The sequence below is a fragment of the Phragmites australis genome, chromosome 4 (genome assembly GCF_958298935.1).
Source record: "Phragmites australis chromosome 4, lpPhrAust1.1, whole genome shotgun sequence".
In the NCBI taxonomy this organism is placed as follows: domain Eukaryota; kingdom Viridiplantae; phylum Streptophyta; class Magnoliopsida; order Poales; family Poaceae; genus Phragmites; species Phragmites australis.
In genome coordinates, this window is record NC_084924.1 from 6,473,337 (window position 1) to 6,498,873 (window position 25,537).

At 45.1% G+C, this 25,537-nt stretch overlaps 2 protein-coding genes and 1 pseudogene across 2 annotated transcripts; 1 reads left to right on the top strand and 2 right to left on the bottom strand.

Moving 5' to 3' along the window:
• The first annotated feature begins 434 nt into the window (after window positions 1-434).
• LOC133914555 (uncharacterized) lies at window positions 435-11,592 on the top strand (annotated as a pseudogene).
• A 564-nt stretch (window positions 11,593-12,156) lies between these two features.
• Window positions 12,157-14,032, bottom strand: LOC133914123 (uncharacterized). The gene is made up of 3 exons (XM_062357272.1): window positions 13,042-14,032; window positions 12,802-12,954; window positions 12,157-12,700 (listed from the first exon to the last, which is right to left on the bottom strand). The coding sequence occupies exons 1-3, from the start codon at window positions 13,801-13,803 to the stop codon at window positions 12,437-12,439; spliced, it is 1,179 nt and encodes a 392-aa protein (XP_062213256.1). The 5' UTR covers window positions 13,804-14,032; the 3' UTR covers window positions 12,157-12,436.
• A 9,052-nt stretch (window positions 14,033-23,084) lies between these two features.
• On the bottom strand, window positions 23,085-23,953 carry LOC133914124 (uncharacterized). The gene has a single exon (XM_062357273.1). The coding sequence runs from the start codon at window positions 23,712-23,714 to the stop codon at window positions 23,340-23,342; it is 375 nt and encodes a 124-aa protein (XP_062213257.1). The 5' UTR covers window positions 23,715-23,953; the 3' UTR covers window positions 23,085-23,339.
• Between the last annotated feature and the right edge of the window lie 1,584 nt (window positions 23,954-25,537).

Below are 25,537 nucleotides of genomic sequence, written 5' to 3' on the forward strand. Positions count from 1 at the left end.
CCTGACTACACGCAGTAAAATGATTAGGAAACACTCGCTCGTGACCTTATCCCTTCTTCTATAGTACCACACATCTTTCTCTCTTTGTCGACGGACGCTTTCGACATTCGCGCGAAAGGAATCCCTGAGACCCACCCTAGCATCGCAATAACTCTCCCTCCAACACACTCAGTTCCTGGCAGTATACCCCCTTGTGTATATAAGGGTAACACATTCATGGCTACTTCTTCTCTAACACAGTCCAACATAATCCCTTCCATGGCTTCCGGGTCTAGCTTCGGATCTGACATGGGTAAGGGAAAGATGGGCCCTTACGATCTATGGCGCAACATCCTTGACAGATGCAAGCGTAAGTACAAAGAGCGAAGGAGAAATGAAGACTAAAAGCAGAAGAAGAGGGAGCTGGAGTTGGAGATAGAAGAGCATGAGCACGCATGCCACGGTGTGACTGCGGTATAATAGCAAGCCTGAATCTGTTCCCGGTTGCCACGATTACTTGGTTCTATTACATGGTAAGTGTGCTTGATATCTTACTGTGCTACGGATTTCATCTAATTAACCTACTTTCCTCTAACAGTATGATAAGTCCAGGTGCAAGTACAAATGGTACGTGGATGAAGAAGAGTATGCGAACATCAACTACGGCTATGATGAGGCTGAGGCAATAAGGTGCGCGGATGTTGAATGGTCGAAGATGAGGCTACAGGAGCTAAATGAAGAGTGGTGGGATAAGTACATCACTACATGCGGTAACATGCAGGTTCCTCCATAATACGTGTACGGCATACCAACTATGTCGGGGCCTATGGCACATGGAATGATATAAGGGTACGTGTGCAGCAAGCCCTACCCCATGGATGTTACTTCCAAAAGATCCGTTGGGAATATCTGGATGAGAAGCTTCCACCTTTTCCACCTATACAATAGATATTTTTTTGCACCCGGCAATGTGTCTTTCCATAAGACATGTTTCGTTGAGTGATGGAGTACTCCATGTTATTGTAACTTGTCGTAGAATGTGTATGAGTCGGTGCATATTGCCTTATGTACTATACCCACAGACATACAATAAATGCTTACGATGACCCTTATTTGTGATGTACTTTACTTTCTTCAATGAAATGACCGAATTTTATCATTGTACCAATACAATTTTTCTAAGCCCAATGCTTTTATAGGATTCTCTGCTTTCTATGGAGAGGCAACAATAACTTCTTGCTGAACTTTTGTAGAATGAAATGACCACACAAAGCAACAACTTTCACATGGAATCTCTATCAAGCATCAATGCCATAACTTTCTCAGCTTTCACAGCGAATTCTATGCTCCAGCCCCCATGCAAGTCCATGCACTCAGTCCATGTACCAGCCCCAGCCACTACAAATAACCCTACCCTCATCCATTGATACACCACTCATTCATCAGCTCTCTCAACTGCAATATCTTCCTCAGCTCCACCAAGCTCACCCAATAAATATTGGAGGATTTTCATCCCTAGGGAGTCGAACCGTCGATGTGCTTCTATGATAATCCTCGTAGGCTTCGCGCGTCAACAAATATCCTACGCTTCTTCATGTGTGCCAACTACCGGTACAACCCCCCTCGACATAGGTCGTACAAGTACTCACCGGTACAGTGACATAGATCACTCATATGACACTTTTTCATATGATATCATGCACTGTCTTACTATTCTGCTCACTTGTTTTATTTGTCCAGTCTCCTCCACATATCTGTGACTTTATAGAATGGTTGGCTATGGAGCAAAATAAGCACCAAAAGCAGTGGGTTGATATGAAGATGCGGTGGAGGAGGGAAGCTTACGAACGACGTAAGTACGAGCAATATTAGGAGAAACAATGGATGAAGCGACAAGAGGAGGAGTGCATCAGGATGGCCGCAAAGGAGAGCGCTGCGACTGAAACACGCGAAGCAAAGAGGGAAAGGAAGCGGGAGAGAGTCCGTCGCGCTAAGGCGCAGTGCCCTGATGCCCTGAGAAAGGACAAATATCCTAGGTGCACTTAGTAGAGAGCATCTATTGTAACCTGGTATATTTTTATTTTCTTAAGGCATGTTAGGATTAGCAGCGGCACACTGTTAGGTTAGTCTTTAAGCGTACCGTACATGACAATTTTTGTTATCGTCATCTCTTTATGGTTATCAACGTATGTAACCTCCATACCGGGTTCTATGATAATTATGATTCACAACTACTATTATTCGTAAAATTAGATTCTGTATCTTTCCAACGTTACTTCACTAAAAAATTACTCACAAAAATTTAGATCAACTAAATGAATAAATGTTGAAAAAATCACATCAAACCAAAATTAGGAAAAAACGAACCACTTCAAGATGTTGTTAGCTTACCCTCATTACAAAACCGCGCACCTCATTGCCTCAGCCTTTGTGTAGACGTAAAATATTTTCGAACGAGTGTGACTTCTTCTATAGGATGTACACTGAGTTATGACTGTGGCTCAATATTTCCCAACTTTTTATTTAAAAAATACAGATGTAACCTGTCAGCACATGGTATTCCAATTACCAACAGTCATATCGGTGTCTACTCGGGGGCCTATCGGCACGCGAATGCCGACAAACCTTTTCTATGAATTTCGTGTGCCGATATGCAACTATTCTTGCAATTTTGTTTTTCTGGCTATTATTTTTGCAATTTTCAAATAAAATAATATTATTAAAAAAATTGTTGGTTAAGTGGCTTGCCACGACGTGTCCATTGTGTTTGAAGAAATGGCCGAACCGAATTTAGTGTATCGTATATAGTCCATCGTAAGGTGAAGGTCGAATTGTTATTTCAAACCCTAGATGACGCTAGTTAATCTACCAATAATGATGCAAGTTTTGTATTTTAAAGTCATTAGAATGAACCCAAACTAAAAAAACTAAATATTTACTCCCACCTAGCTAAGTTAAGAAGACAATAAACTAAAAAGTGGCTCATAATTAATCATTAGGTACCCACTTATATCTCTATCTAGTATCTGTCGACCTTCATTATCACAATACTAAGACAACTAAACAATTGCATATGATGAAGACATGACCAATAATAATATAGCATCATGGTCGTACATGCCTGCAAGCTCAACAAATGATTATAACTAGGTTCTATTTATTTATTTTAGATTAGGGCCTCTAATACCTAGCACTCTTTAGAAACTTCTACAGGGGAAATATGCGGGATGGGAGCTCTAGCCCTCCACCGGCTCCCTCCCACCTTGAAATTTGCCACTGAGTCATAGGCTAGTCCGCATTATAACTAGGTTAGTAGTTACAGCTTTTTTTTACAGCACTTCTCATAGTTTCTCGTTTACCTTAAATGAGTGTTGAATAATTAGATTAGCAATTTTAAGATTTCTCCTAGTTTCTCGTTTACCCCAGATAGGTGGTTTTCCATTTAATAGAGATTCAGTTGGTTGGTTCTCTCTTTGTTGTTCCATTCTTGCCATCTCAATCCAAGATGTGGTTGCTTTGCTACTCTCTTCCAAGATGTACTTTGAACTCCACCCTTTGTGGATTTTGCTGCAGCTACAAAATCAATGGCTAGTTGATGTCTTCCTCGGAAAATACATTCAAGTCGAATTGCACACAAGCTTCTTCCCATATTGCTTGTTGTTCTATTGACTTTTTCTAGGCAGGGTCAGTTAAACAATCATTGTATGTTGTAAAATAAATGAAATTATATTTTGAACCGGGCTTGTACAAGGCTCAGTACATTTCGTCGTGTTGGGCTCGTCCTAACACTTCTCATGCATGCATTATGTACAGTGACCCTAGGTCATTCCCATTCCCGATCACCTGTTGATATTCAATACCCCACACCTAAAACCATACCCGTATTGTTTGGGAAGGGTACGGGTTACCCATTCAAATGTGGGTATAGATAGGGTATACTACAGTATCCCTATTTTTACCCATACCCATCTTATGATATAAAACATCAAAGATCCTCCCCTTCATTGAGATATCTCATCTCTTCACTGTCTCTTTCTTTTGCTGTTCCCCTTCCTTCCATCCCCCTCTCCTATGCAACATTGCAACAATCGACACCAAATTGAGTTAACTAGGAGCGAATTGATCCCCCTCTCTCTTGTTGGCCGCGTTTAATGAGCGCTGAAGAAATTCGATGTTAGAGTTGTAGGTGGTTCCTGCTGCTCGTGATAGGGAGGCCTGATCTCTATGGGGTTGCGCAAATGGAAAAGGATAGGAGCATATATCCCAGGAAAACCGAGGAGGACTCCTATCATGGATACCACGCGTTCTTAAATGCTCTGAAGGAGAGCAAGTTGACCAGGAGGCGGGATGAGGGAGAAGACCAATGAACCTAGGGAGCGCACGTGGCCGCACGCCAATGAACGCCACCACAATCTCGTCACTGCCCTACTTGCTGACCTCGTCGTCTTGCCATCGCCCAACTATAGCTACTTTGTCTGCTAGTTGGGTAACTCACACCCATTGAGCATGGATAATTTTGGGTTTGAATTTGGGCTACCCAAATCCTCCCTAACGGCAACCATAAGTAGTTTCGGCTCAGCCCGGCCCGGATCGGTCCAAGCCCGGCTCACCAGTCGGGTCTGAGTTTAACACCCCCTCCCCCCCCCCTCCGTCTTCGTTTCCAATGCGTTCCACCATTTACATCCTAGCCCCCAACCAAACAGCCAACACTCCCCGACCCAACTCGGCCGAGCACCGCCGGTCCCTCCCCGTCTCCTCGACTGATCCTCCGCCGGCCGCTCCTCAGTCAGCCCCGCCGGAGCGCGGGTCCTCCCTCAGTCTTATGGAGTAGGATGGAGGTCCATCCGGCACTGGATTGATTTCTTCTTTCGCTGGTGAGTAATCTTGGGCGGATTGTTCCGGGGACGAGTTGGTTTTTGTTCGAATCTTTCCATCCAGTTAGTCGTAGAATTGCGTGCTGCATGGTGCCCTACTAATCAATCCATCTGTCCGTGGTTCGATTAGGTTATTCTTCCCAGCGCGCAGGATCAACCTTAGCAAGGCCGGTGAAGTTCATTTCCCAGGAATTTTTGGGGGTTCAGCTTAATCCCCATTAAGCCCGGCCATGCTCCGGCCCGGGATGCGGTGTTCTGGTCCGAGAAGATGAATGAATACCTCATCGACTCGCTGCTGCACCAGCAGGCTATTGGGAACAGGGGCGAGGGCAAGTTCTTCATGGTGGCATACGATAACATCATCAACGGGGTTGGCGACAGGTTTGGGGTGGCGGTCGACCGTAACAACATAAAGAACAGCCTCAAGTATATCAAGGAATCTTTCCATGAGTGCAAGAACCTCTTGGGTGAAGATAGTAGGATTAAGCGGAATGCGGAGAGCAAGAGGTTCCATGCCGACCCGCATGTTTGGAGAGAGTTGGTCGAGGTCTGTGTGCTATCAATCAGTCAAGAGTAGATCCTGACAGACAACTCTTGTATGGTTAAACTTGCTTGAGAAAAAAATGTGTTGAGAATCCCTGACCTGATTTAAATCCTTTTGCTTTGATCTTGTAGAGAAAACCAGAAGCCAAAAAGATAGGTTAATGGAGCTGTTTAGTAAGGATAGGGAGAAACGTGCGGCTGCCGAGAATTCAAAAAGTGCTCCGAAAAAAAAGGCGCGGAAAGAACCGCCAAAGGAGAGACTTCAACGTACTGCACCAAACGGTTTGGAGTTAAACGTTGCCGAAAATTCAAATCAGATTGTGAATGAAAGTGAGGTATTGGTCTTTGGACCTTAACAATTATTAAGCAATTATAATTTTATTTTGTTGATGTTATTTCTTGTTCGCCCCGGTTGACCAAGGAAATGGCTTTGGTAATGTTGGCGCCGGGTGTTGAGCTTTGCCACCTGTAACTTTAGGTGTGCCATTCTTTCTTAGGAAAGCGTTTGGTTCATTATCAGAATTGTGGGCTGCCACGTTTCCTTAGCCCCACGATTCGCCTGTCACGGACTGAGCACTTTTACTAACTCTGCTACAATCGTGTGGTGGGCGATTTGGTCGTGGTGGCTAATAACACTATGCCTAACATTGAGTGTGGTAAAGTTGTCTGTGAACCAATCCAAGACATTTTGTTCAGTGAATGCTTATGGAAATACCAACACCTGAAAACATAATAAATCATGTATCTGAACTTCGTTCAGTCTCCATCTCTTTACCTGCATGTTCCTGCAATGGTCTGGCGCACGATTGTCTGCTAATTATTGTGTACATCTAGTTTTTTGACTTGTCTGGTTCACTTTCGCGAGCTACCTACTGTAAATAGCTTGTGCCATTTATATCAAAAAAATAGCTCGATCACAATTGGTAATGTAGATACTCTTTTATGATGCTTGCTATCTTTTGATGAATTCAATTATCTAGTTTTCTATTTAACCTCTAGCTATGTGCCACCCAATTATTGCTCGACCACAATTGGTAATTTAGTTCTATTCAAACAATCATAACTTTAATTTAACCTCTAGCTATATTCCACCCATTATTATCTTGCAAAAGTTTGTCTTAATTCTTCGACTCTTTTGCAATGAAATATTCCATTTTGTTATTGTTCTTTTGGTTTCTTTTGCCAAACAACGAGAGATTAATGCAATTAGTTTGTTGACCAGGAAGATAATTCTTTTAAGGAAGATTTTGGTGCTGCTCAATCATGTCTCAGTGTATATAACTGTTGATGTGACTACTAGTCATGTCTTTTCTAAAATGTTGGATTGCAGATGTCAATGTGCGTAAATGTACATAACTTTTTGTTCCTGGAAAACTAAACTTCACCTTGCTCATCATCTTTCAGAGAATAGCACCGTTGCTCCTCAGGGATATACGCTAGCATAACTTTGAGGCCTTGACAACATCAGATTTACTATTAGTGGATTATAGTTTTATTTAACTGTATATGGTGAAAAGGCTATTGGGAACCATTGTAATTAGAGTTCACTTGGTGAGTGAAAGAAATTTCCCTTTTCTCCAGACCATTGTTTCAATTTCTAGTATTTCCTCCCTTTCCCTATTATCATGGGAATTATAGGGAATTGGGATATACAATGGGGGCAAGCGTGTCTATGTGTTTGCTGAATTTAGTGCAATTTTAACTATGCTCTAATGAGACCCTTCTTCGCTTTCAGGTCCCTAATGAGGTGGTAACAAAACAGAATATATCTGGGGAACTTGATTTATCATAATTGTGCAGAACTGAGGCTGGCATTATTGCCATACCTGTTCATGCAATGCATATGGTAAAGGTTTGCCCTATGCTCCTGAAAATTGGCCATGTCCTGGAGATCAATGGTACTGGAAAGTGGGAAACAGGGCTCATGCAGGGGGCAACTGGGCTGACAGGTGATGCTCCTATCAAGGCCCATTAGGTTGGATCCAAATTTTAGTAGTTTTGCATTGTATAGAGAGAAGAAAATGAATAGCAGGTATCAATTCCTTAATTTTGCTTTGGACCAACCAAAATCTGCAGTTAAATTATTCATTCTACATGTGGTAGTGCTGAAGTTTATCTGGGCTGTTGACTTCTGTTACGGGTCCAACTGTGAACAGGTATCTTATGCCGCCCTCACGTTTTCGTGATGCTACTGGTAAAAAGTCAGCATTTGCAAGTAGATTACGAGTTGAAGAATTTATTAGGGGAGAGTTCCCAGATGTTGATCCTAGCACATTCTTCTCTATGTTTATCTGGAAGATCCCTGCTAAAGGACATAGGCTACAAAAAGGTAATACTTTTCTTTTGCATTTTTATGTTGTTATAGTTGTCATGTAACCAGTGTTTTAAATAGTACTTCATTGAGGCACTATGTCACACTATTGGGCCAGATTATGGGTTGTGAAAGCTGTTATAAGTGGCTGTTGTGGTGAGCATGTGCAATTACAGGGCTTATAGCGGGACCATAACAGCTCTTATAGTAAGTAGCAGGTGCTTGTGCGCAGAGGAGTTTCACTGTAGACCTATAAAGCACCGCCAGCACTGCTATAGTGGATAGCATGTAGTGGCCTATTGGCGCTTCTACATATAGAAATTTACCCATCCTTTGGAAGCCATTTATTTCATATATATTCTCTATACATTTGCACAATAGCAGCTATAGCAAATGGCGTGTAGCTATGTTTTTGTTGGATCTCGTATCTGATCTTTTTAGAAGCAGTTAATATGTACCACTGCTCTACCTACTGATAACTTTTTCTGTAATCATCTCGGTTTCATGTTGCCGTATCTTTGTCATTGCTGTAGAGGCTTTCGCACATAACATCTCCTTATGTTTTATGTGTTTATTTTGTATGCGAACTTCACCTTGTTCCTGCAAATGTTGCCGACTGTGTTGCACCTAATATATTGCCACAACTCCACCCTATGCATCTGCAGTTCTCAATTCAAAATATCCTTTTAACTGTACAACACAACCTGTTCTTTTTGATTCCTTGGTGTAGCAGACCCTCCTTTTTTTTCCTTTTTTTTTTGTACTTTGTTGGATGATGGATGTTGGTCGCAGACTTAGTTCATCCCTATCACTCAATTCCTCCTAAGAAAGATGAACCATTTAGAAAAGGTGAGGATTTGAGTGTATAAGATAGAAAGTACGAGTTGCATATGCAATTGGGTGGTAAATAATAAAGTCAAGGAGCAAAAGGCTACATGACATGTAGTATAACTTCTCAGGATATTGACCTCACTTTCCAATCCCACTAGTCCACATCAGCAGTTATCACGCATTGAATCTCCTTTTATACTTACCTCTATTGTGAAGCCAATGTATGTCCTTGCAATGTAATTTAGCAAAATCATTTCTGATTTCAGTCCATTCACAAAGTTTTTTTTGCTAACATCTAATATGGGAAGTATTTTGATATTTAAATAGGTTTTAGCTGCGGGCATGTTTGAGCACTGTCAATTTTTGTACATGTATAAGTTTTAGGCCCATACTGTGCTTTCCATATCTGGCAAGTTTTGAACACTATTCATTTTTGTACATGTATAAGTTTTAGGCCCATACTATATTTTCCATTTTGTTTACATATCTTGTCTCTATATATAGTGGTCTACAGAGCGCACCCCTAACTTCCCCCAATCCACAAACCCTAGCCGCCAATCCATTCCACCTGCTTCCGGCTGACTCTTGCTGCCGATGAATCCCTTTTCCTTTGCGCGACGCTGTGAAATGAAGCAGCACTATCTCCATCCCTGTCTGCTCCGGCAGCAGAGCATCATCAGCTCCACCTCCGTCGTCTCCAACTCCATCTTCCCTTGCTCCCAACTTGGGTGACAATCAGATATCTTCTATATTCAGAGATTTTCCCTAAATCCTAGTTCATAGACGAGATCAGTCACCTTGCCTCATTCAAAAGAAGGTTCTGAACTGATTTTCTGCCTTATTTTTTCTTCATATCTAGTCTGGAAATTGCTTGGGGTTCTATCCAGTGATGTATTGGTACTACAAAACCAAAGGGGGGAATATTTCATCGTTTGAGATACTGATTATTCTGGCTTTTGTATGCTAACGCATTATAAGATGCGTCATGTTGTCTTTGTATATTTGCTGCTATTTTTTTTTTTTCTAGATTGCTTGCTTTATGCTGCTCTTTAATATCTAAATATTTCCAGGTACCCAACAAGTGAGGCTCCATGAATCTGGACCTGTGGTGGCTGATCCAGCCGGCCCATGCAAGGCTAGGAATAACTTGTGCAGCCTTGAGAGAGAAGGCTTTATTGAATCATCACCAGCACAGGCTTGTGATATTTGCTGCACAGAGCCTGGTTTCTGTCGTGAGTGCTGCTGCTCTGTTGCAGGACTGTTGACTATTCTTTTGGAGGTTACAGCTACATAAAATGAGAGGCGGTTGTGGAAGAGAACTACATCTGTGGGCATGCTGCACACCTTGATTGTGCTCTTCGATGTTACATGGCGGGAACTGTTGGCGGAAGTATTGTCTTGGATGTGCAATATTACTGCAGGCGCTGTGATAACAAAACCAACTTGATGATGCATGTGGAAAAGCTCATGGAAACATGTAAATCTCTTGAATCGAGGGATGAAATTGAACCTATCCTGAATATGGGCTTATGCATCTTGCGTGGCTCAAGACAAACAAGAGCAAAAAGCTTGGAGAACTATATGGGATCAGCGATGGCGAAGGTATAATGTGATGTATTTGAATCTCTCTTAATAGCACAGTGCCCTAGTTGTGATTGGTGCTGAACTGGTGATGCTACACACTGTCGGTAACCCATTTTGGTCTTAGTTTATCATACTTTATGGGCCTTCTTTTCAGTAATTTGAGTATTTGACTCTATGGATTAACAATCTATTACTTAATGCAGCTGAAATGCGGTGTTGATATTGTTGAAGTTTGGAAAATGGAAGATGATGAGGGCAGGGCAACACTCAGTGCTGGTAAACTTATCTTTTGCAATTATTTTTTATTGCAACTAATCATAGGAAGGATGGAACAATATTAAGGCCAAATACTGTTCTAGGACTTTGAATGTAAGTCGAAAAAATCTCAGGCTAGTTTGAATGCCTCGGACATTTGGTGTTCTATGTAATTCTGAGAAACCTCAATGCCGTAGATTATGATGAACCTTGGGATCATATTAGTCAAATCTATCTGAGATGTGTCCTGCACAAGCATTATGTTAGAAAACGCTAAGTGTAGCTTGAGTGATGTAACACTATGCTTGCCTCGGTGATGTAAAAATGACTAATCCTCGTGTTATTTATGATCCAGCATTCCAGCACAATTTGAATTATGCCACTTAATGAAACCTTGGAGGACTGACATAACTGTTGGATATCTAGGTTATTGGCATTGTTGCTCCATTTATTTCTTGTGCATAATTGGGTTATTTTCTTTGTATGCAATGTAGGAGAGAATTCTTCACCTATCAGTGGTGTGACTGTGTTTGGGGCTCAGCAAGTTCCCGAGGAGGGTACACTTCTGGGGCATCCTGATCTAATACATCCACTGGTTGATAATGAGTTTCAAATGGCTGTTGAAAATCTTCCAGTGTACATTACTGGTGATCACAACGTGATGTCTGCCAAGTTTGAGGATGAGATAGATCTTGCCCTTCAAGAACTAAAGAAATCTCAGGAAGCAGAATATAGGCTGGCAGAGCAGAAGCTTTATTCCAGGAAAGATTACATCCTCAGCCTGTATAGGCATCTTGAATCTGAAAGAGCTGAACTTGCAGATCCCAGCCCCTTATCTGATACTTCAAATTACAGTGTGATTCTCTCCAATGTTCTAAACTGCGTGGATCAAGTAAAGCGTGAGGAGGAAAAGTTGAAGGCCATGCTGAAACTTGGTGGTGGATTTGCGAAAACACCGAAAAGCATCACCCAAGAGCTCTTTGGGTTACCTCCTGATAAGTAGTTCGAATATCGACTAGCTTAGACATATATATTGGTAGTTTACCATTAAATCTAACTTAACTGTACCATTGCACTGTTGTATGGGTTGTAATATATCCTCCCAAGGGGTTGCCCTCTTAGGATTACCCCGTCAGTCTGGTTTGCCCTCATAGGGTTATCTATGGACATGCCTTTGGGAACAGTCGTTAAATGTAATATTCTTGATGAACCAAATCTGGGCTCCCGTATTTTCCGTATCATTTTAGCTACCTTTAAGTGATAATTATGTCAGTACCGTTTAGCCTGTGTTTTGTGAGCAACTTCTGTATGTCAACAGGATGCTGCCGCTGCGCGCCCCAGAGCAAATGTTTGAGCTCTTTATTTGCAAATTTGAGAGAAAAGATGTTGCTGCTGTTGCGCTCCCCAGAGCATGTTTCAGCGGTACATTTGCAAACTTGTCTAAGGGGGCGGAATCGTGGCAGTTTCCCTTTTGGCAGTTGTTGCTTGTGTTGCTGTGAGATTTGGTGATGCTTGGTTTCGAATTGTGATTGTAAAGAATTTTGTGAGGTGGAATGTGCGTCGAGCACCTCCATTTTAGAAGTCTATTGAAGTAATCCGATCGAATTGCAGGTAAAATATTCGGATGATCCTTTTTAAGATGTAATCACAATCCGTAGGGGGGGGTTTATAACTTCGAACAGGTATCTGTTCAGAACTCATAAGTTTCGTAGCAACTTTGCAGAAACTGGACAGGAAACTACTCAATTCCTGCAAGAATTGAGAGAAGTCCTACACCAAATGCGGTTGGGCCTCAACTTCGTGGTTCAACACAAATGACAGGTACAAGCATGTACTAAATCATGGTTGATGATCCTAAATAATACTACTTGGACAAAAGATTACCAGCGTTCTGATACGGCTGTCTGCCAACAACATCACTGCAACCAACCAAAAGAACACCCATTAAAAAAAAAACCCCAAAGAACAGTCATTCAGATTGACCTCACAGGAGATGAGATGAACCTAGAGCTAGCTAAAAGCACCCCCAAAGAGTAAAATGATCTCAGGCCAGCCCAAATCAGGTTGGGTTCGCCTGTGCGCCACCGGAAAGCCGCCGTCTTGCCAGCCTTCGCCGCGCCCGTCGCGCCATCGTCGAGCACCTGGAAGAGAGCAGCTCCGCGGCGGCCGGTATCAGCCGTGTGCCCTCGAACAGCGCGCTCCGCTGGTACTCCAGCACCCACGTCTCCGGCTCCAGCCGCACCGCCGCCGCGCTGTGACGCCGGTAGCCCCAGGAGCTGCCGTTGCTCGCCCTCACTGTCGGCCACACCCGCCCGTCAGACCACTGCAAGCAAACGCCACGCAAGGTGGCAAGGGGTCCAATTCAGCAATATGATGGTGCTTAGGTTGGGCAGAGAATTGGATGGTTCTTGGCGGTTTAGTTACCTCTGTGATCTTGCCAGCGAGGAGGGTGAGGTGCCGTGGCGAGAGAGTGGCCGGGAGGAGGCCGGAGGTACGAAGAGGGCTCCCCCAGACGCTGACCTCCTCCGCCGCCGACTTGTACACCGTGCAGCGCCAGTGGAACACATGCTGATCATCCTGTACAAGAAAATTACGAACTTTTAGTCGGTCAATCGTCTCTACGACCAAGACCAAGAACGGATATGAGGTTCAAGAATGTCAAACCTGGTGGAATTGCCAGACAGAGTCTTGTGAGCTGCAGTTGGCGACCCTCTCGCCGCCGACGAGGTGCCCGACCCGCTGCTCCAGGACACCCAGTTTGTTGTCCAGGCCTCCAGGCGCGAGTCGCGCCTCGGCCCCCACCCACGCCACAGCCTCCGGCGACAACTTTGGCCCGAACCCCCTCGCCGCGGCCTCCGGGACGAGCCCCGTGTCCACCCACAGAAGAATCAAGAACCCAAGAACAGTCGCCGCGTAGAGCGCCCAGTCGTGCGACCCGGCTCTCTTCCCGCGGCCCCCGGCTGCCGCCTCCGCCGCCCGCCCGGGCCGCCTGGACTTGGCCGTGGACCACATCAGCGGCGTCCACGGCTCCGTCACGTCGGATCCCGTCGCCGAGTCGCGGTCGCGGCAGAAGAGCGCGGGCCTCCGGTCCCTGGCGGCGCCGGCGAAGAACCTGCGCGCGGCGGCCGCCTCGGGCGCGAGGATGAGGTCCCGCGTGGCGTTGATGCTGGCGAGGCACATCTCGCAGGCGCAGTTGGCGTCCTTGCGGCACCCCGGGTAGTAGCAGCTGTCCCCCGCGCCCCCGGCGCGGGCCGCCCACGGCACGATGGTGGTGGGAGGCGGCGTCCCCGTGGAGGCGGAGGCGGCGGGGTTGGAGCTGGAGGAGCAGGAGGAGCCCGTGCTGGAGCCGCGCGTCGCCGTGGGGGTGCCGCTGGCGGTGGCCGCTCTCCTTGCCGCTGGCAGATCCATCTCCCTCCTCTCGTCCATGGACTCGTTGGGTAGGTTGGTTTCTTGGGTTTGGTTGGGCCGTTGGGTGTTAATACGATGATGAAGCGAGGGGTTCGAAATTTGAAACGGCGCGCCGGCGCAACGGCATCCGCGAGTAACGGTCGACCGGCTTCTCTTTATTCTCTCGTGGCGGATCTGGGGATCGGGACTGAACTCGTGTTGAATTGAATGCAAGAAACCCACGGGTCCGGCTCGAGTGAATGACACGGCTTCCAACTGGGCTGGGCTGGGCTCTAGTCAGCTCGAAAGAAAGTAGTCCTTAATCCAGTTAGACATCTTTGGATTTTTAAATATATTTTTAAATCTAAAAATTACAAATATATGCGTTGTTTTTTGAAAATTTGCAATTTTATACTATTTCACTCTTCCAGCGAATGACAATTCTACGTGGCCTGGACCTCATTACCTGTCACCCATTGAAAGAGTGATATATTTCTATCACCCAATGAACGTGTGAAAGGTACATGTCACCCTTCCAACCGACGACGTAAGTGCATTAATCAAACGAGAAGAGTAGAAGCTAACAATTTGATTCGCAATGGTAAACGTGGATTATACTGTGGATCGGGGGACGTAACGATTGCTTGGAGTTCCGATGCTGACAGAGGATGAAAGCTAAAAAAAATTAACCGGATGTAGGATACTAACATAGTGTAATAAGATGTCAACAATATATGATAGAAGCAACATAGTCACTACAATACTCCTTAAACCCTAAATGTGTCCCTGCTTTGAGACGAGCACTATGCTCATATGGTCTCGGTGCCCTGCGGCCCCGTGCTCCACTGAGTACATGAGCAGGTCTCGACGGGACCACTGTCCGCAAAGGCCAGTCGGTGGGAGTTAGCTTAGCGTACTCCTCCTAGGTCTAATGTGTGCCAATGGGAGGTGTATCGCCTAACTGGAAGGCCTCGATCTCATCTTGCATATGACCTGTCGGTGTATCAGGAACCAGGGGTCCCCGAATCCCGAGGCCAGGCCAGCCATCCGCCACATGGCGCCATCCGGCGAGGTCTCTCCTGTAGGATGAGAAAAGGTCAAGTCCCGGGAGAAGGTGCTCGGGCTCACGGTCGGTGGCCCTCCGAGTACCCCAGTTCCCTGATGATCCACGGAATCCAAGTACCGGGAATAAAGTGCTCGGGGAGGTGTACGGTCACCCCCGAGCACCCTAGTCCCCCGACGATCAGAAGAGTTAAGTTCCGGGAGAGAGTGCTCGGGGCTGCGTGCGGCAGCTCCCGAGCACTCGGTTCCCCGAGGATCCGTACAAGAGTGCTCAGCCCCGAGCACTCGGTTCCCCGAGGGTCCGTGCAAGAGTGTTCGGGAGAAAGTGCTCGGGGAGGTGAACAGTACCCCCGAGCACCCGGCACTCCGAGGACAAGGATAGGCATTCTCGGGAGAGAGTGCTCGGGGATGTGAACAGTACCCCCGAGCACTCGGTACCCCGACGACCCAGAAAGACCCCTGAGGGGCCTGCCTATGAGGTGTCAACCAGTCAGAGGTCCGAGGCCGCATTTAATGAGCGTGCGTGGCCTGACACCTCCAACTGCTCCCGCCGCGCTCAGCGTCAGTTCCTGCCACGTTTTGGCAGAGAGGCGTGGGGTTATTAATTGCACAGGTCCCGTCCCGTGCCATCCGGCTTGTCTCGGGATAACGTCGTAAGGATCAAGGCGTTCCGTCTGCCGCGCTGCTGTGGCAGGGGAACAAGACAGGGAGAGCACGCCGGGTTGCTCTGCGGCTGCCCGATGGGCCCTCTCCACGGCGCCCGTTGCCAGGGCATTTATGGTGACGGGTGACCGGGCGTGCGACGCATTTTTCACCCCCGATCACTTCGCCCAGAAGAAATGATGACGCCCTTTCCATTTATAACGTCTCGAAACTCGAGCCCCCTCCTTCCGTTCGGGGCATGTCGTGGCCGACGAGTACTTAAAGCAGCCGGCGGCACAGAAGCGACGGACCGACGACGAAAAATAGAGAGAGCAGGAGACAAAGAATAGCACAACAAAGATCAAGAGCAGACACGAAGAACACAGCGCAAGAGAACACTGTGAGGAAGGCTGAGTTTAGTCCCAGCCGAAGAACAAGGAGCCTCAAGCTCTTAGATAGACCCATATTCTTGTAACCAGTAATATCCTTGAGGGACTTACTCAGGACAGTTATAGCATCCATACAGGAGTAGGGTATTACGCCCCCGTGCGGCTCGAACCTGTCTAAATTCCGGTGCATTTACTTCTTCTTGCACTAGATCAACACCCCCACCACCGGCTGTTGCATTCATTCCCATTTATTCCTCCGACGAACTTATTCAGGATCATCCCCCGGCCGAATCTCTAAAAAGGGGTCTCTCGGGATCCCTGTGACAGGAGTTAATCCTCCGACATGACCCGAGCCGAGAAATGTGTCAAAGTCAGCCGTGTAGTGCGTGGTACCCTCCCGAATGACCTGCTCCAAGTACTCAATCGTCGATTGTATGTCATCGAAGTCATCGAGCTCTGCATGTTGTTTACGGAGTAAAATATGTTAGCACCAATTGCGAATGTGAAATTTATGAAGTACATAATGTATTCTTGACAGAGGTACTTGGCTCTCTGGTAGGGGTGCGAGATGATGATGCACCGACATATGTGTAAGACGGCCTTGAAGAGCTATCGCATTAGTGCTCACCGACACCAGTGTAAGAGGGTCTGGAGGAGCTGCCAAGTGCACAGCGTACATCAGACGTAGGGGTGGGTGAGGCCAAGCCATGAATGTTGCTGAGGAGTGAGGACTTAGAGCAGTGGTTGTCATCGTCGTCGCAGGGGGAGGGTGAATAAGAGACGTCTGAGCCGGCCAAGCAAGGGGGTCGATGAGCAACGTCCGAAGTGGACCTACAAGTGAACATCTTCGCGATCTTCTGCACCTTCTTGTAGATCCTGTGGAACGCCTCACGTATCTCGAGGGCAGGGACTCTACGTTGCTCTAATAACAGTTACTCTAGGTCTAACAGTTACTCTACAGTACCCTAATAACTTAGATATAATAACAGTACAACCATCCTAAAAAAACTAGGTATAACAATTATTTTATGTTGATATAAAAACCTATATCTAATAACAGTATAACTATTCTTTAAAAATTAGGTTTAATAGTTACAACTATCTCTAATTCTAATGGTTGCTCTAAAAATCTAGATCTAACAATAATACAATTATTAAAAAAAACTTTGATCGAACGGTTACTCTATGCTTAAAAATCTATATCTAAAAACAATACCACTATCTATAAAAAAAACATATGTCCAGCTGTTACAACTATCTAAAAGAATATAGGTCTAATAACACTAAATTAAAAATTCGATGTCTAACCTATGTGGATTCAATGGCTAATATAACTGGTTTGTAAAAAAAATATTAACATTAGAATATTTACCACCAATATTGAAGAATTCGGACAAGACTTTGCTACTCTCCCCTCCGCTCTCCTCTCCTCTCCTCTCTTTGCGTGGAAAAACAATAAATGAGTACAGTGATATGTGGGGAGGTCAGAACTTTTTAGTAAATATATTGTCTGTTAAAAGGACACTTCTAATATACGGTATGAGTATATTTTTTGCAAAATTTAGAATCAAATACATATGTTTATTATTTTTGGATTTAAACAATATAAAATAAAAATAACCTTTGGTGCCCCTGCGATGCGACCGTGACCGGCGCGGACAAACGCAACGCACTCCTCGCACGTTGTTCAGGAGCGCCCCTGCTCCGACCGTGACGGGCGCGGGCGCTTCTCCACAGTGCACGACGACGTGACGGTGACGGGGTTCCGACGGCCGCGTACGCGACAAAGCACGCGTGCCGGCTCCGGTGGTGAAGCCGCTCGGCGGGAGCCGGGACGCCATAAGGATGGCCCCTCTCTCTCTCTCTCTCTCTCTGCGTGCGCGCACGCTCTAACCGTGCAAACACACGAGCGAAGCGTGTGGTGGAGTGGAGACCGGCCAGCTCCAGCGCCGCAGCGGAGCACTCCTCCACACCATCTTCCACGCCGAGCAAGGTATTGCTTCCGGGAGCGTGACGCCGACCATCGCATGTCGGCGAAATAATATCCAATTCACCTGCTCGTAGGTTGTCTGCAAGTGTCAGCGTGTTAGCAGGTTTCTTCATCTTTGGATCGTCGATTTGGTCGATCACCTCAGAAGCTTCTGCATAATTCAGGGGCGGACCCACATGTAGTTAGGGGTGCACACGACACCGAGTAGTTTTCATTTTTTAATTTATTATGTACATCAGGTCTATGTGACACCTACTATTTGAATAAATAGGATATTTGGACAGATTAAATATGCATAGTCATATGTATGGGACATTTAGTTATTTTAATTCTGAATCTGCCACTGTCTGTATTCCTTTACTGTAACCTCACATCACTTCTCAAACGAGTGTCATTGTCTCTATCAGTGAGGCAAGGTGCTGCTTTTGCTGTACATCAGTCTGACTGGGATTAGATGAGCAGATGCTTCGCTGTGAAGGAAGCAGTGATTCGGAATTGAGAATGGTAACCTTGCAACTTTAAAAAAGTCGATGCATCGCGCATGAGGATGGTGACTTGCTCACCCTGTATGCTCATTTATGCAGACCGGTCATCTCAGCGTGCTTGCCCCAGCAGGAAATTGGTTCTTCGGACAATCTGTTTCTTGTAAGCATAGTCGAATAGAGAATCATATTACGGGTCTCATGATGTATCTTAGTACAGAAGATGAAATTAGCGATATTTTTATGTTATCGAGTCAACTCCCAGCTTCTTTTAGAACATTGCAATTGCAGTACTAGACCATGAATAATTTGTCTAAGGTATGATCATAACATAGAGCCAGTGTTATCTAGACATCCGTGTTTATGTTAATTTCAACATCCATATTCGTGTCCAGTAACACTACCATCAAAAGCGTGGATGCACTTTCTCCAGGTTGCTGACAATTAGCAAGTGCCAAACTGAAAAGCACGCCTTCAGTCTTCAGGATCAGATAGACTTGTAGCATACACATATTATTATTACCATCAAATCTGCTTATCCTTTTGGAAATCCTCATATCAAGTCACTTTACTGAAATTGTGTCCCAAATCCCTACTGAAAACCCTCGCGTCATGTTTTGCTGTGCGAGAAAGGATCATACATAGCATTGTGCAAGGAGGCAGCTTCTACCAATGCAGGAAGTAGCTCATTTTTATGGGCGGCAGCAGGAATTCAGTTTACTCATGTAGCACAGCGGTCAGTGATCTGTAGTCAAATTAAACAAAAGTCACGATCAATTGGTCATAATACTCCATCTACTATCTCGGTTCTTTTTTAAGAGGTATCGTTTTAGCCTCCAACATATACACAAAGGTGGCAATAGATACTCTCACCTTTAACATGCCTCTCTCTCTTGACTGTTCTCATTTACAATTAATAGCACTTAGCCTAGTAATCCATTACACTCATTCAATTCTACTCCGATTTCAATAGCTTTTAATAGGACTTTTTTTTTTAATAAAACCACCACCTAGAGAAACCTAAAGCAAGATCTATTTTAGAACAAAGCCAAATTCTTGTTCTCCATCGAGACATCAACTGATCTGTACAGATATTCTCTTGGACATCAGCAAAAGTATTAGTTGAGAAAATCTGGCCATCTTTCTGTGTCTGCCCCATAGCTAGCCAGGTGTAGGAAAGCAATTGCTACTCATAGCAATGTCGTGTAGCTATTTTTTTCCATTTTTCAAAACAATAGAGATAGATGAGGTGTCATGGTGGTTGAGAAATGAGTTGAGGATAAACTTACGGAGTTTACAATTTTTTTCTCAAAATATTTAGGAAAAGAATATTAAGAAGAAATGATTGGATCGCCTCTCTTTTTTTTTTCTGTCACTATACATCTCCGAGAACGAGGGATCGTCTTTTTCTGCATGTGCGTTGAGAGTGAAAACACTGAAAGCAACCGATGAAAATGGCGTTTTTATTAGTTTGGAGGAGAGATTGCGAGGTGTGCTTTTTGAAAAATTGGATAAACATTTTGTATGATGAATTTTAGAACAACCAAAAGGATGCCTCTCAAGGAAAGATTCTCAGGTAAAGACGAGCGAGGAAGAGATTCTGCTCAAATCGACAGAGATAATAGCATAGTACAAAAAATATGATGAAAAAAGTCCACAAATGAACAAACCACATCGCATTCGACAATAGGGTGACAGAGGGCAGAAACCCAACCGTCCAAGAGTCCATCAGGGCCGCTAGGATGTGATCAATGGTTAATTCGGGTGAAAATAAACTATTTACCACTAAATAGCGACATTTTATAGGATTCGCTATTGAATAGGTTCAGTTTTCTTCCATGCTATCGAATAGTAAGTTTTCTTCCTTTTATGTCATCGCCTCTGTTAGACAGTGTGAAGAACGGTGACGTTATAAGAGGGAATGAATTATGACACTTAGAAACTATTTGGCTCGAAAACTTCACAAGATAAATCTATCTCAATTTCTATCTAAATATGTTCTAGGTTTATCTAGTGTGTCTACTCTACCGATCAAAACGTTTACAACTTATTTAAGAAGGCAAATTGTAAGTAAATAAATGCGGAAATGTAAATGAGGTAGAGAGAGCAAACTCGGCACAAGGATTTTTCCTGTGGTATCGATAGCATGAATGACACCTCTAGTCCACGTTGCAGCTTTACCAAAGATATGCTCTGGTCACAGCTAATGAGCTACCATGTCACAAAGACAAGATCTCAACCCGGATAAGCCGCCAAGCCACCAATGCAAGGCCTCACCACAAATCTCTTTTTCGGTCCCTTGTCACCGTGATCACTTCGAAGCTTGAGCCACCAAGGCAAGAGTCTCTGCGTCCCTGTATATGTATCTTGCCACCTCTCCACATCAAATTGAATGGTCAACAAGCTTGCCGGCGAGTCATCAAAACTCCAAGGTGTCGATGTACCACTTGATACAAGTTATGATCACTCCTTGATCCACTCTCTAGGAAGCTATCACCTAGCAACACTCTCTCTAGGCCTATAAACACTAATCACTCTCTAATTATTGTGCTTAATTGCCTTGGATGATCACTTTAAGTATTTTGGTGGCTTGTATATCTTCTCAAGTGTATATGGGTTTCTCTGGACATCCACACCCTCAAATGATCGAGTGGAGAGGCATTTATAGCCTCAAATTCACGTACTAGCCATTAATTCAACGGCTCAAAAAAGCTGTTAACACTGGATGATCCAATGAGAACAGAAGTACTAACACCAGATCATCCGGTGAGTACATCTTCATAAACTAGCCGTTGGACTTCCACTCAAAGCCTCTGTAAACATCGGACACTTCGGTGTACCTTCAAATCCATCACCGGATCTTCCGGTAAGTTATCTTGAGCCATCCGAGTCTTTGCAGCCTTTCTGTGTAAAATACTCCGGTGCATTCATGCGGTGTTCATTACATTCACACCGGACCATCTGGTGAGATAAACATTTTCTTCTTTTTCCCTAGAAATGCTCTGGTGCAACTATCTCTATGATCACTGGACTATCCTGTGAGTTGATCTTCATTTTTCAGCACTTAGAATAATCTCTGCAAGAAATGCTTTTGTGCTTTATACCATTCATCACCAGACTATCCGGTGCCTTCAAATCTTTCTGCCCCAAGATAACTCTGCTATATAAATACTCCGATAAGTTCAACACACAGAGCACCGAACTATCTAGTGAATTCATCAGCCTTCAATTTATCTCTGGACAAAATACTCCGGTGAGTTCAACCTCTGAACACCGAACCATCCAGTGTAGTTAATTCGTCCAGAACTCATCCAATCCAGTGTAGTTAATTCGTCCAGAACTCATCCAATTCAATCAATCTTGAGTTTGACTGCGGTGGCTTCTTCATGTATTGTATCCATAAGATTTACTAAAGTATATACTTGACAAACATATTAGTCTCATTAACTATACTATTATTAATCACCAAAATTACGATCATAATCTAATAGAACCATTTTCACTACAAACAGGCTGTAGACCTCCATTAGACGCTGTAAAAAGATCATTTTGCTCCTATTTCAATATGTGTAAGTTTTCTTGTGTCACTACGAATTACCGATCAAAATTTTGTTGCTAGTATGTGGCAAACAAAATCTACAAGAAATCGTCTATCAACGCTAAGTTTAAAATTGAATATATATACTGTACATTCAGTATATTCAATTTATTCAAAATATATTTAGTATATATTCATTTTGTTTCTTCAAATTTAAACAAATTGTACATTCAGTATATATTCAATATTCAATTTGTTTTTTTCAACTTTAAACTGTGCGTTGAAAAAACATTTCTTTTAACTTTTGTTTATCGTATATTAGCAACAGAAATTTGCAGTGTCATAAGAAAAATTACTTGAATACTAAAATATAGATAAAATGGCCTTTTTATAACGTCTAGCGGAGGTTCACGGTGTGCCTAAACAGAGCCGATAGTATAAAAGGTTAAAAACTCACTATTAGATGGTACGAAAGGAAACAGGATCTATTCAATAATAAATCGAAGAATCAATCAGCAAATAGTTCATTTTCTCTCAATTCGGGAACCAGGTGCCGGCTTGTGGATTATTGGTGCGGCGACCCGACTGCGGTGTAAATATAAATAACTATTTTTTAAGGGAACTTTCTATAAAATGCAAGGATGGTCCCTCTCCATCCAGACCGTCGAAGGTTGATCGAACAGTTCTAGGAATGTCTGAGCGAGCCAAGAACGGGCGTGCTCGCGCGCCGTGGCCACCACGGAGAACGCCGGAGCGGACCGGCTCCGCTGCGGCCGGCGTCCAATGCTCGCGCGCCGCCGTACCAAGAAAGTCACCGGATGACTACACCGGATGGGGTGGAATTCCCATCCGGTAAAGGGGCGACTCGCCGTCAGCCGTCGAACGGAGGGACACGTGGCGCGTTGTTTGCCGAGTGTCCGAATTCGCTGAGTATTTTTTTCTTTTTTTGTCGAGTGCTATTATTTGCTGAGTGTTTTTTTATGAATTTACCGAGTGCCTAATTGTTTGCCGAGTGTTTTCGTTGGGAACTCGGCGTAGGTGACTGTTTGCCGAGTACCCGATATAATGCACTCGGTATACACGTAGGCACTCGGCGTAGGCCTTGTTTCCGGTAGTGGAAGCTGCCGCGCCGGGCGCCGGGGATTGCCTCGTCGCCGGAGAAGAGAGATGCGTGCTCGAATTTAATCGAACAATCGAAGCCAAGAAGAACCAGCTCATTTTAAATAACTGATGCATATAAGCTATTTGATTTCTTGATCAAAGCCATCATCTCAAAGGCTTGATTAACCCTTACATGTATGTACACTTCGTTTACCATAATTAAGTAACTCCACTGGGATCAAAACTTACGTAGAATTTGCAGACACCCATGGCGATCTATCAAGAACGCTAATACCAGTGCATAGTGAGGCGAGAGGAGGCCGAAGCTAGCGTGCACCTCACAAGAACCGAGCACGACGCCTCCCTCGCGATCAGAGCCCGATGGACACCGGCGACGCGCGGTGGTGCTCCCGCGGCGACGGCGACGGCGACGGCGTCGAAGACGTGGAGGGGGAGGCCTTCTTCCAGGACGCGGTGCGCAGCATCTGGCGCATGCCCTCGGCGACGCGGCCGGCGGGGCCGCCGCTCTTCAGCATGCGGCAGATGGCCATGTGCGCGCGCACGGCCTCCTCCACGTCGGGCGCGGCGCCCGCTCCCGCGCACTTGCCGGCCTCGTACTTGACGTCCTCCGAGCACAGCCCGCACAGCCACCTCCCCCCGAAGCAGGCCCTCACCCCGCCGATGTACTCGCCGGTGCACTCCTCCTCCAGCCCGCAGCACTCGCAGCTCACCGCCTCCACCTCCATGCCTACACCCCTCCACTGATGAATTCTTTCTTGATCACGCAGCAACACAGCCGACCACCAAGGAAGCTTTTTGATCAGTTCCTGAGCTGCAAGAACTCTATACGTGTGTGATCAAAGATGCTAATTAATTTGAGATTTGGGTGCAGCTAGCTTAATGTTCTTGCTTGTGAAGCGGAGCTTCGCGCTGTATTCTCATGGCCGCCTAGCTTGGCGTGTTTATATGGTTTTTGGGAAGGAAAGAGGAGGGCTCTGCTACAGCAGTACCTGATGATGATGCTTGCATGGCACCTTTCGCTGTCTGACGACCGGCACAATTAATCGCATAGTTTTCGCGGGAAAATACCTCCTTTCCGGCACATGGATCAGATGATCCGATGCATGCTAAGATTGCTAGGCCACTTACTCCTCTCGTTACTATTCTCATAATAAAATGACTGGTAGTATGCACAGTACAGACTTGTGTCCTACCCACGAGAAGGGAACAGAGAAACATCAAGAACTGTTCAACCTTGTAGGAGTTTCAACCGCTAGAGGGGACTGGAGCCCCCTAGTCCCCTGTATGTCCGCCCCTGCGTGTAGTGATTCATGACTGCTCGATGGATCCATTGGTTGCGTTCGAGTCACTTCGGTTGTCAACATGGACTTTTTTTGGTGAAATATTTGAGTCAAATAAAGTGTGAGGAAGTGTTTGCTCTATGCCCTTGTTCGCAGGAAAGGCGTCAGGTTGCCGATATTCTTCCGTGCCCTTGATTGTGTCAAAGGGCATGCGTGTTGTGGAATCTAGCTGATCAAACATCGTATAAACTTTTCAAAAAAGTTGGTCGGTAGTTGATACCCTCCAAATTAATCGAGTGTGCAAAGTTTTTTAAGAAATAACAGTATAATTTGCAGACACGTGTTCATACTCATATCACTATATACACGTACACATTCTTACAACGACTACTAAAAATCAGAGATACAAAACTTGAAAATTAAAAAAAAAATCATCACAGACCAGACGCTTCGTTGTCCATATATACGTCGTCTGTCATTAAAAAAATTCCATCTTAATAAAATTAAAAAAATAGAGAATACAATCACCTCCACTAACTAGGTAAAGGAAGCCTCGGTTCTCATGCAGAGTCTGCTATAATAGCAAAGATATATCGTCACACGCATACTGAGTTATCACTTATCAGTGTGACTAACTAATGCTGCCATCTGGCTAGCACCGAGGGACAGCACAGAAGGGCTCATGACACTTGGCAGATGTTGGTGCTTCAGAAATGACGCTTCTGACGAGCAGGCGTTGGACACGAACTCCGCCGTCTCTCTTCGTAGGTATTGCTTGGTTCATTGTATTGGTCTCGAGACAGAAAGGAGAGAGAGGGTTGATGGACTCGTCGTACCGAACCCGACGCGATCGTGCAGTGAGCTATCCACTCCACTCGATTGCCGTGCAGCTTATAACCGATACGAAACGAGACGTTTACATCCTGGCATGGCACTGCATGGACGCGGCGCATATGTGCTTAGCCCATCTTGAAGCGATCAGGCTCGAGTTCCATCGCCGATCGAGAAGACACGGCCAAGTCCAGGTGCGAGAAGACAAGGCCAGGTGAGTCGTGGCAGATGCTTGTTGGGTGAGCAGCCGCCGCGCGGCGCGACGATCGACGATCCTCACTACCGGTTGCGAGCATGCATGCATCTGCTGTTGATGATCTTCGGCGCCGCACGTTCTGTCAGACTGTCAGGATGGGCTCTGAATACGGCGCACTGCGCCTATACGTGTGACCAGTTGACAGCGCTCGACAGTGCACTGTGCGCTGACTGAGACATGC

Bases quoted from the DNA above. Each gene is read 5' to 3' on its own strand.
- LOC133914123 (XM_062357272.1), bottom strand. From the start codon at position 13,803: ATGGACGAGAGGAGGGAGATGGATCTGCCAGCGGCAAGGAGAGCGGCC. The intron at 12,955-13,041 runs GTTTGACATTCT...TTTCTTGTACAG, and splicing joins CTGTCTGGCAATTCCACCAG to GATGATCAGCATGTGTTCCA. The intron at 12,701-12,801 runs GTAACTAAACCG...GTTTGCTTGCAG, and splicing joins TCGCTGGCAAGATCACAGAG to TGGTCTGACGGGCGGGTGTG.
- LOC133914124 (XM_062357273.1), bottom strand. From the start codon at position 23,714: ATGGAGGTGGAGGCGGTGAGCTGCGAGTGCTGCGGGCTGGAGGAGGAG.